General features: G+C 42.8%; 1 protein-coding gene across 3 annotated transcripts in view; it reads left to right on the forward strand.

The window, feature by feature from the left end:
- The window catches only part of PLCB2 (phospholipase C beta 2), an 82846-nt gene that overhangs the window by 28916 nt on the left and 41430 nt on the right, over positions 1–12500 (forward strand). For all 3 annotated transcript variants that reach the window (XM_069951137.1, XM_069951135.1, XM_069951134.1), the window contains exons 2-3: positions 960–1037; positions 2462–2530. In XM_069951137.1, the coding sequence (XP_069807238.1) occupies positions 960–1037; positions 2462–2530 (147 nt within the window). The remainder of the gene's footprint in view (positions 1–959; positions 1038–2461; positions 2531–12500) is intronic.

Below are 12500 nucleotides of genomic sequence, written 5' to 3' on the forward strand. Positions count from 1 at the left end.
CTAAAAATCACTTGGTGTGACACCTGAACAAACTAGTTTTTACCTGGGTGTGTTAAGACAAGAAGAAACACCCGTAGTGGGACACTACACTCAAAAGTTGGGAGAGCTGTGTAAATTTGTTGAAAGGTTGCAAATTTATGAGCTATTAGGCGTTGTACAAAAATGTGCCCCACCAGAAACTAGTGTAACTGCTTGATGAATTCCCCCATCATCCATAATGTGGACTGATATGTTGTACTTTTGAGACCCCTTTAACTCTATAGGGGTAATTACTTAAATACTGCACCTGGTGAATATTACTTTAAATTCATCAAATTTAGCACAGTCCCATTGGTTTGTGCAAAATTAGACACATTTGTGTGATCTGCGCTGCACTCGCCAAGTGGGCGGGGCTTCATACATGCCATATATACAAAAAGGTTAACACCTGCTAGCAGATTTAACTTGTAGTTGAAATATTCACCTGCTCCAAGCCGGCCTACATTTCTATGGCTGACGTACCTATTGATAAATCCAGTGCAAGAGTGCACTGGCATATGTTACACCGGTCTTTCTCTCCTATGCATCCTTGTATTAGAACAACAGAGCCCTGACTACTAAGAACAATTGTTAAAGGGGTATTCCGACATTAAAAAAAAATAACATATTGGTGGGGTTATAGAGCTATGCTTACCGACTGACAACTGTCTGTGTACACATATCCATCCAGGAAACCGCCCACTGGCCCACTCAGTAATTAAATTACAGGTTATTATGAATCTTTTTAAAATCAATCGGCTCATCTTCTGTACTATCACATGACGTGGGTAGATTGAGCAGAATTTTTAATGTGACAGCTTCCCTTTAAGAGTTTCCCATTAAAAGCATTGCCTAAAAACGGTTTTAAGTGCCCAGACCATTACCAGACTCCTGTATATATATAAAGTGTTTCACTCTCTCATATCTGTTTTTTTTTTCAGGAAACATCTACAGCGTCTCCAGTTATTTTACGTGTTGACCCAAAAGGTTATTACCTGTACTGGACTTTCCAGAGCAAGGTGAGGGTGTTGTCACCTACTACATGTTATATGTCTTATATGTTGCATTAGGCTGTAGCCTACACCACACAGACAAAACATGGGTCATCATAGACAGCGGGTTAGATGGGCTCAAGGAAAGGGTCTATACAGCCGTCCTTTACTAGTTTGGGAATATATTAGGAAAGGACATAGAGTGAGTTGGTTGCGGGAGTGAGGGTTTGGGGCCTTGGGCTATGACCTTAGTGAAGTCAAGTTAAATAGAATCTGTAACCAACCGCCCCCCTAAACTGCTGTTACCATTGGATAGCTGCCTTCATTCGATGTCCTGTCCAGGGATCCGTTTGGTTGCTGATGCCGTTACTTTCTTTAATAACTTCTTTTAATTCTCCAGCACAGTGTCAAAGAGGCGGGGCCTAGAGTGGCTATGCCCTAGGCCAGCAGCGCCTCTCCGGTCTTCCTCCATGCCCTCTCCATCGACACCTCTCTGGGTGGTGCATGTGCAATGACAAGGTAGCATAGAGCAAAGAGCTGGGCCGCATCATTGCACCTGCAATTCACTATAAGAGCGGGTTCAGACTACGGAATTCTCGCGGATAAATTCCACGAAATTCCATCGCCTGTATGCGCTCACGGCCGCGCCTCTTTCCATAGACACCATTCTGATGTGACAATTCTTTCGATGGAATGCGGAATCAGCCGGCCCATAGTATGCTGTCTATGGAGTCGGCAGAAAGACGCGCGTCTGTGAGCGTGTACAGTTGACGGAATTCCGCAGAATTTATCCACGAGAATCCCGTAGTCTGAACAGAAAAAAACATGCCAGGAGTAACTAGGCAAGATCATCTATAGGCCTAGGACTTTGCTTCATCACCCAGTGCTAAGTTGCTTTTAGAAGAAGAGTTACATAATGCAAAGTAAATGACAAAGATATTTAAAGGGGTTCTCTGAAGGAAAAAACAAAACTTTTATATATCAACTGGTGTAAGAAATTTATACAGATTTGTAAATTACTTCTATTGCTGCTGCATGCAGGTGGTGTATTCTCCCGAGTCTGACACAGTGCTCTCTGCTGCCACCGCTGTTCATGTTAGGTATTGTCAGGAGAGAGGTTTTCTATGGAGATCTGCTACTGCTCTGGACAGTTCCTGACATGGACAGAGGTGGCAGCAGAGAGCACTGTGTCTGGAAAGAACACACCATTTCCTGCAGGATATACAGCAGCTGATAAGTACTGGAAGACTGGAAATTTTTAATAACACTAATTTACAAATCTATATAACTTTCTGACACCAGTTGATTAAAAAAAAAAAAAATTCCACCAGAGTACCCCTTTAATACCTTGCTTAAAATTTGTGTTCAGATATATTGATTTTATATGAGAATCAGTATTATACTCCTGGCTCTTTAGTTAATTGTCATTTTTGCTTTAAACACCTTTACAGGAAATTGAATTTATTGAACTGACTACCATCCGGGACACACGATTTGGAAAATATGCCAAAATTCCCAAGGTATTTCATTTATTATTGGGTGTCCATCCCTGCAAAACAGATGCATTGAACTGGATTCCTCAACTGTTTTATTTGCTATTTTGTAATGAATTATATAGTCTTAGGCTAAGTTCACACAGCATAAATTTTCAATAAATAACAACCATTGCAACACTGATCTCTAATTATTGAAAATTAAAATGACATTGTGTCCTATGGAATCCCGGCCGGAGTGTACACACTTCATTGAATAGCGGCCGCACAAAACTGACAGTGCAGACAATGTAAAGTGCAACTCCAGCTGCACTTTACATTGTCTGCTATGGTGATTTGGAATGCGGGCACACCTGAATGCGCCTGCATTCAAAATCAAAAGAAGTGAAGTTCATCTGTTCGATACTGTTGTGCTACTGAAGTACTACCGGCCAGCGTGAACTTCACTGACAGCTGCCGTTCAGTGACACGGCCATGTCACAGAACGGCTGCTGTCTTACACCTTCTAAAAGGGATTAACAGGGCTTAGAAAAACATGGCTGCTTTATTCCAGAAATAGCGCTACTCTTGTATTCAGTTTATGTTTGGTATTGCAGCTCAGTTACATTGAAGTGAACACAGCTTAGCTGTAACACCACACAAAAACTGAGATTTTTTTTTTAGAAGACAGTAGCCATGTTTTTCTAATCGTGAAAAACCCCTTTAGGGTGCCTTCACTCGCAGCCTATTTCACGCTGCAGGTTTATTGCTATGAAATCCGCTGCAATAATGATTACTATGTAACTCAATGGCAATGTATTCCCACAGCAGCGTATTTTGTGCGTTTATTTGTACCATGTGGATTTTCTGCGGAAAATAAGCTGCGAGTCGGTCCATGTGAAGGCACCCTTAAAGAGAACCTGTCGTGTTAATCAAGCATTCCGAGCAGTACATCCCATGACATAAAAAAGCAGAAAAATCAAGGGGTGCAGGAGCCTAATAAATAAAGTTTACTTACCTATTTTATGCTGCGTATGAGCGATAATTAGCCCGATCGTACGATTTACGATTTCGAAGTAACAATTTTTTATAACGATCAGCGTTTAGACGGAACGATATATCGTGCGGAAAAATAGTCTTGCGATTGTTTAACCCTCTTGCATATAGGTTAAATCGGTGAACGACTGTTTACACGAACGATCTGCGAATTTTTTGCGAACGACGAACAACGATTTAGGAACATGTTGTAAGATCAAAATGAACGATTTCTTGCTCGTTGTTTGATCGTTCGCTGCGTTTACACGTATGATTATCGTTCGAATTCGATCGTTATCGTGCAAATTCGAACAATAATTGTTCCATGTAAACGCAGCATAAGTCCCATGTAGCGCCGATCCCGGGCCCAGCTGACAACCGCTGATGTGCTGCAGCTCTTCCAGCTGCAACATCACGTACCAAGCTGAACAGTTGCCCACTCGGCCAATCAGTGACTGGGGCAGGACACCACTCCAGTCACTGACTGGCTGAGCTGGGCGTGAAGTTGCAGGTGGAAGAGCCAGGTACGCGACGTACCCAGATTTCAGCCGCAAATGACAGCCTATGGCCACCATTGGGACTCAGGAGCAATGCTTTGGTACAGAGGCACGGGGACTGGTAAGTATACATTGTTTAGGTCCAGCACCCCCCCTTCATGCCTTGCTTCTTTATTTTCATGGGACTTCCCATTTAAATTCCTGTTCATTCTGAACTTAGGAGTCCAGGGGGCGGTCTTACTCACTGATTGACAGCTATCTGTACTCACAGTCTAGTGTGTGTTTGCCCCAAAGGGGTCATGCAGTCTTTTAAGATAAATGTCCTACCCTCAAGATGAGCCATCAATATTAGATCGGTCACCCATCAGTTGTTTGTTAGGGTCACGGCACTCCAGCCTTTTCATATTTTTATATTGTCTGCAAGCCAGCACCTACATACTAGTAAATGCCGCACTTCTTGTATCCTATTACATTGAATGGGGCAGTGCTGCAATACCATGCACTACTGCTATGTAGTATCCACCAAGTGCCTGAGTGCTCCATAGGAACTCCATGTCCCTTAGCTGAGGCTGCGTGCACCTGTGTCCCATGTGCCTGAGGCTGAATCCTGACACTGAATATGCTGATAAATGACATCCTCTTAAATAGCAAAAACCTACAGGAACGTTCTAACATCCTTGTTTATTTTAGTAGATCTTCTCCAGGGACATAATGTATTCCTTGTTATAAATGATCAGCATATTAGCATTTTGTGTTGCGTTCTATCATTGTACTGATGGCCAACTCTGATCCTCCACCCCTCTGCAGTATTGTACAGACATCCCTGGCATATTCCCCGCATTGTAAAACATCCTGACATCCGTTTCCTGGTGCTTCATTACTATTATTGTGTCTTGATATTTACCAGTTTATTTGGCTGGGCTCATAGGGTCAAAACACATGATTTGTTATGTGTTTTCACTAGAGATGAGCGAACTGAATCTTATGTACCGTGATTCGTTACGAACTTTGCAAAAAGTTTGGTTTGGTAGCGACGTTTGTACCGAGTTTGTAAAGATGTCGGCTGCAGAATTTAATACGCATAAAAAAAGGGTAAGCCCACCTGTCTGTACTCCTCTTGGTCTCTTGTGGGTCTCCGGTGTCTACTATGCTGGGATTAGAGTAGAGAATTATAGTGAAGAAGAATACTCATACTCAAGTATAGATATATATCTAACCGCCTTCTGCCCAACCAGTTCAGAGAGTGCCAAGTTGGGTAGTACGGACCCCTAGCCTATACAACTGGGCAAAGCAAAATTCCCAAGACCACCCACGATAGCCGTGTGAAACCAGTAAGATACTTCGGCTTGCTGCACTTTGTCTTACTGAGGATCAGTGCTGTACCTTCTTTAGACTGTCCTGACAACTGAAGAAGGATCCCTGGCATGGACAAGGTCGTCCGTAGAGGGGGGATTACCCCTCTTGTTGGATTATCAGCTGACAAAAGACCCCCCACCAGGAACTAACTGGGCTTATATAGTGACCGGGTCTAACTTCCTATTGGTGGGGCTGTGTAAGAAAGAGGAGAAAGAAAAAGTGTAGTTGGTTAAGAGCTGTGTGAGGTACCTGCACCTGTGATTGGTCTAAACAAAGAACATACAGTGCAAAAGTTAACCCTTGTTCTTCAGCTGTGCTCTGACAGTACAGTTAGGGGAGAGTGAGACACCAAGTGGTGAAAGTGCAATAAGGCATCTTCGTCCCCCTGTGTGACACCTGACAGAGTTACCTTGACCCGGGTGACATAAGACTTAGTGGACCACCCCTACCAGGACACTACATGTACAGCTTGCCATTACATGTTAGCAAATCTCTTACTCATCTGCTGTCCGCACTTAGCTGAGCACGGGCAGTAGCAGAGGACGACAAAGCTGTGCACTCGGCTGTTCCCAGTTCTGTGTATCAATAACTAGCTTTACTGGATACCGAACCTGGTACAGCATCTGGTATCTATGTAAAGCTAGAGAGCACCAGGAGCAAGAAATGGCGGCTCCGGGAGCGAGGAGTGACAGATCCGGGAGAGAGGAGTGACAGTGCAGGCCAATAGGCTGCAGCAAGTGAACATTGAACTCTGTACTCATTTTGTCGTTCCTTTTTTGCTGAGCCAGGCTGCTTTTACAATTGTTGCATCATTCATGCGGCCCATATGTCTTCTAGTACTTATCAGATGCTGTATGTCCTGCAGGAAGTGGTGTATTCTATTCAGTCTGACACAGTGTTCTCTGCTGCGACCCCTGTCCAGGAACTGTCTAGATCAGTAGCAAATCCCCATAGAAAACCTCTCTTGCTCTCCAAACTGAAAAGAATATCACTTCTTGCAGGACATAAAGCAGCTGATAAGTACTGGAAAACTCAAGATTTTTTAATAGAAGTAAATTACAAATCTCTGGCACTGGTTGATTTGAAAGAATTTTTTGGGGTGAACAAACCCTTTAACATATGCATTTGTATCCTTTCCATTAAAGGGGTCGGCCACTTTATAGTAAAATAGTTCAGTGTACAGTATTAGTAAGTGTACTCACTGTATATACTGACAGCCGCTCCCTGTGTACCTCACAGAGCTACAATCAGTCTCCCCTCCTCCAGGCTGTGCTGTCCTGCTCTGTGGTGAGTCTGTCCATAAGATGGCCGACATGGAGGAGCATGTGACTATGCCCCGCCCCCAGTGTCCACCACTGAGCCTGTATATGCCTATGGAGGACACTGGGGGGGCTAGTCATGGTCACATGCTCCTCCATGTCAGCCATCTTATGGACAGACTCATCACAGAGCAGGACAGCCCAGCCTGAATGAGCGGAGTCTGATGTTAGCTCTATGAGGTACACAGGTTGCTGCTGTCAGTATATACAGTGAGTACAGTTACTAATACTGTACATTGAACTATTTTACTATAAAGTGTCCAACCCCTTTAGGTGTTAAGACAAACAATGGCCTTAGGCCTCCTTCACATGAGCATATACTTATCCATATACTGCCCCTAATTACGGACAGTATGCAGGTTCAATATATTCTCAGAAAGTCCTGTCTGCATAAAAATAGGACACGCTCATACAGTCTGTATTTGCGGGACTGACTCGCCCATAGAAGTCAAAGCTGTCCAGCCATATGCTGTCTATACTTGCGGATAGTGTCCCCGGCAAACCTAGGGTGTTCTGAAGTTGGCAAAGGCTTTTGACATCATTCCAAGCATTCCATTTTTATTTAAGCACACTTCAAAATAAATTTTTCTTTGCAGATCTGCAAATACAAATGAAAGACAAGTTCAATGCTGATGTTTTTTTGTGGATGACATAAGAAAAAAAATGCTCATAGTTTGGGTTCAAAATTCATTTTTGCAAACAGTTTTTTCCATCCGTTTTATGCACACAAAAAAAAACGCATTAAAAACTTATGCATTTGGGTGCATCCGTTTTGATCCATTTTTCCATTGACTTCCACCTTAAAAAGAGGGATCAAAACACTAAACACAAAACACTAAAATAAGGTCAAGTACGTTAAAAAAAACGGATGCGTTTTGATTTATAATGGAAGAAAATGGATTAAAAACGGATGCACACAAACTCATCTGTTTGTCCGTCTGTTTTGCAAAAAAGGATGAAAAAAAATCGGACTGCTAAAACGCAGTGTGAACCCAGACTTGGTATAGCTTAAAAAAATCCATAATCTAGTGACTATAAACGATAATTATTGAGTTCATTATAAAGGTTTCATAGTCTCGCTGCTCTTACAGTAAAGAATCCCTTTTCCTGCTGGTGTAAAAGCTTTATTCCCTCTATATTTAGAGGATGTCCCCCTTTTACAGATACAGCCCAGGGTATAAATACATTCTTGGAGAGATGTCTGCTGAGGTTTTCACTCTTCAGTTCAGACTTCCTTTCACTTCAATAGCAAAAATGAAAATACACATGGAATTCTGCATACTCCTGTGTTTTTCAGAAAGAAACCAGCAAGAATACTGCAATCACAGTCAGGGTGACGCGTTTGCCGGGTGTCCATTGCTTTTCATGGCAGCCGAGGGCTTGTCATGTATGTGGCAGATGCATAATGCTGACAGGCATAATGCAGTGCACTACAATACACAGCTCAGCTGTTAGTGGCCTGTCAGTCATCCCCACACTGCACGCTGACAGACAGAGAGCTGTGACTAGTCTCTCTACCCTGATGACTAGTTGCCGCCACTCTCCCGGCCTTGCGCGCCTCAATCAAACACCTTTTTCCCAGATGTAAACGTATTGCTGCAGCCGCGGCTGGGGAGCTACGTAGTAGATCTATAGAGTGTAGCCTAGAGCCATATCAGGACAATCGTGCTCATTGGTTCCCTTTAATGGGGTACTGGAGATACCTGGAGATAAAAAAAATATACATATATATTTTCAAATAAATTGGATCTAGAAAGTTATCCAAATTTGTAAATGACTTCTACTTTAAAAATCTCAAGTCTTCCAGTACTGATCAGCTGCTGTATGCCTTGCGGGCAGTGTTGTATTCTCTCCAGTCTGACACAGCGCTCTCTGCTGCCACCTCTGTCCATGTCAGGAACTGCCTAGAGCAGGAGAGGTTTTCCATGGGGATTTGCTACGGCTCTGGACAGTTCCTGACATGGACAGAGGTGGCAGCAGAGAACACTGTGTCAGACTGGAAAGAATACACCACTTCCTTCAGGACATACAGCAGCTGATAAGTACTGGAAGACTGGAGATTTTTAAGTAAATTACACATCTGCATGTCTTTGTGAAACCAGTTAATTTAAAAACATTTTTTTTTTTTCTCCAAAGTACTGTAGTACCTCTTTAACACCAATGCAATCCTACTACTAACTTAACATGTTGGGGGGGTGGGCGGATTTGCCTAAACATGGTTACCCAGCCACCTGTTTATGGCGACTAGAGATAGCCAGGAAGCTGAGAACAACATAAATGATTGTCTAACACAGTTTGCATAAGTCCCATTGACATTAAGGGCAGTGGTATATACGGTGTATCCCTGTGAGCTATGCTGTACATGTAAGTCCCAGAGGAGGTAGTAGAGCACCCAGTATTACACAAGAGGATGAATGCTGTTTCATTGTACTTAGGCCTAGAGTACCAACCATAGCGGTCATACAAATTCAGTAATCCTTTGGCTATCCCCTGACCTCGGTCTCAGTCCATGCCTTCTCCTTCCTCCGCTGGTGACCAGGATTTGCATAGTCGGATATGATTACTGGTGTCATTTGCACAGGAAATGGGAGTAGGTAAATCCACAGAAAGCAGATCCCTTACTCCGCAGCAGCTGCCCTTTGTGGCTATGATGCCTTGTACATGCTGCCCTAGGATTGCCAGGTCACAGATTGGAGAGAGTCACCAGAAAATTTGTGTTCTCCGGTAATGTGAGTCCTGCTCGTGCTCAAAGGACGCCATAAATCATGGGGTGATTTCCCTACAAGTGCACAACGCTAATCTGTCATCTTATAAAACAACATTTACACTGACACCCTATACGTATCATCCCAGAACTCCAATCACCTAACAGAAGGTGTCAGTAGTACATGACCCAGTGATGCCCAGAGGTACATGAGCGCCTGCCTCCTAGGCCTATTACACAATGATCATGAGGCCAGTGCTCCACCAACTGTGGCTAGGCGGCTTTAATCAGCCATCATATCCCCTATTACTCAGGGAGATGTACTTGCAATGGCCAACAATTTTCCAAATGCTAAATTTGAGCAATCAAGCCGATAAGCTTGTACAGATAATCAGTGTGTGTTATAGGGCCTTAAAGGGGTACTCTGGAGAAAATGTTTTTCTTTCAAATCAATTGGTGTCACAAACATATATAGATTTGTAATTTATTTTGATTAAAGTCTTCCAGTACTTATTAGCTTCTGCATGTCCTGCAGGAAGTGGTGTATTTTTTTTTCGATCTGACACAGCGCTCTCTGCTGCCACCTCTGTCCGTGTCAGGAACTGTCCAGAGTAGGAGAGGTTTTCTATGGGGATTTGCTCCTGCTCTGGATAGTTCCTGATATGGACAGAGATGGCAGCAGAGAGCACTGTGTCAGACTGGAAAGAATACACCACTTCCTGCAGGACATACAGCAGCTGATAAGTACTGGAAGACTCCATGTTCCTCACAGTATACAGAGTCCTCAGTTATAGTTGTGAATATATTTTCTTTTCAGAATTGCGAGGGTAATATGGCCGTGTGCCAGCAGCTGTACAATTATATAGCAGTTATACTCCTGTATACAGATGACAGGAGAACTTGTATGCCAATATTATCCTGGTTTATAGACTACGTGGTGAAGACCTAGTAATATACATGTATAATACACAGGGGGATGCACAATGACTGTGGAAATGGGTGCAGATAGCAACACAATTGGTTGTAAGCCGTGTGAACATAACCTTGCTCAGTTACTTCAAAGTGTATGGAGCAGATGTAGCGTAATCCTGGATAACCCCTTTAAAATATCACCATCCTATTGTTTTGTACGATATCAAAGCAATACTTCCATGTATAACATTAGTAATATTAGGATACAATCTGCGTTGTGTTTCTATTTTCTGTAAGGGTGTTTACACGCACAAGATCCGCAGCAGATTTGATGCTGTGTTCAGTTAGGGTCCTATTACACGGAGCGATTTTTAACGATTAACGACTAACTATAAACGATCACAAACGAGATTTTCTATTGTTAACCTGAAATCGTTCACCATATTACACAGATCGTTATTGCGATCGTTATTACAATCATTTATTCCTTTTGATCCCAGCAAAAGAATGGACAATGTGCAATTACACTGAGCGATTAGTGAAAAAATGCGGAACTTGAGCGAACGAATGTGGAATTACAGCGAACGATTAACGATTATTTTAGGTTTAGATCTAAAATCAACGATCGACGACACACAAACCATTTTTGATTGTTGCCTGCAATTACATAGAACAATTATCGTTTAAATTCGAACTATATAACGATATTTTGCACGATAATCATCCGGTGTAATAGGGCCCTTATTTTATTACATTCATATCTGCTGCGGATCCTGGACGTGTGAAAGCACCCCCTAAACCTGCATTAGGTGTACTACATGTTGTTACTTTTGGTGTTTTTATAAGGCAACAGTGACACCTGGTGGTGAATTTCTCTAATTACACGTGCTCCTATATAAAAGGCAGAATGAGATCTGCCTACAGCCAACCTGCCAGAGGATTCCTGCTGCCCTATCTGAGAGCAGAGTGTGATGGGGAGACAAAAAATTCCACAAGTAAACTCTTGATAGGGCTACCTTTTTCCTGAAAACCATTGCATGTGACCACCCTATAAGAGTGATTGAGAGATTTCCAAGAGTGTGCAAAACTATCACCAAAGCTACTTTGCAGAATCTAAAATCCTAAAAATATTCTGGTTTGTTGAACACTCTTGTTTACTACTTAAAGGGGTATTCCACTCAAACATAACTTCTGATATGTTGCTGCCCATAGTGAGACTAACAATTTCTATCATACTTGTTATTATCCATTCAGTCTCCTTTCCCCCGTTCTGAGTCACTGCTTTCTGCTGAAAACACAAAAATCTGTGTGTGAGCTTATCTCTTCGTCTCCCCTCCTCCCCCCTCCCTTCTGAGACGGCTGACAAGTTCCTGGCAGGCTTTATCTGCAACATTGCAGCTACTTTGTAATACTGGGAGGGTTATTCTGAGGTCAAGTTGCTGATAAACTCTGATTAATGTTGCAGATACAGCCGACCAGGGACTTGTTTACATCAGCCGTCTCAGAAGGGAGGGGGGGAGAAAAGCTCACACACAGATTTTTATGTTTTCAGCAGAAAGCAGCAGCTCAGAACTGGGGAAAGAAGACTGAATAGATAATAGCAAGTATGGAAGGATGTTAGTCTGACCATGGGCAGCAACACATGAAAAGTTATTTTTGAGGGGAATACCCCTTTAATTCCATATGTGATCCCTTCATAGTTTTCATGTCTTCACTACGAACCCAAAACGTAGAGAGAAAAAAGAAAAATCACGGAATGAAGAGAATGTCCAAACATCTAAACTTTTGACTTTTTGTACTGCAAGTGGAAATACTATAAGCAGACTGCCTGCCCCAGTAAGGGGTAACTAAGCAGGGAGGCACACAGCATTCGTCATTGCTCAGTATGTGGTCTCCTATGCTGGGACTCTACATAAAGAATGATGAGGAGCAGGGACTCCTGTCATGCACTGTGAATCACTGCTTACTGTACTAAAAAGGAGTATTCCAGCAGAAAAAAAATCGTTCACATGAACAGGTGTCAGAAAGTTATATAGATTTGACACAGTGCTCTCTGCTGCCATCTCTGTCCAGGAACTGTCTAGAGCAGCAGCAACTCCCCATAGAAAACCTCTCCTGCTCTGGACAGTTCCTGGCATGGACAGAGGTGGCGGCAGAGAGCACTGTGTCACACTAGAAAGACTACACCACTTCCT

Source organism: Dendropsophus ebraccatus, chromosome 13 (genome assembly GCF_027789765.1).
Source record: "Dendropsophus ebraccatus isolate aDenEbr1 chromosome 13, aDenEbr1.pat, whole genome shotgun sequence".
Classification (NCBI taxonomy): Eukaryota; Metazoa; Chordata; class Amphibia; order Anura; family Hylidae; genus Dendropsophus; species Dendropsophus ebraccatus.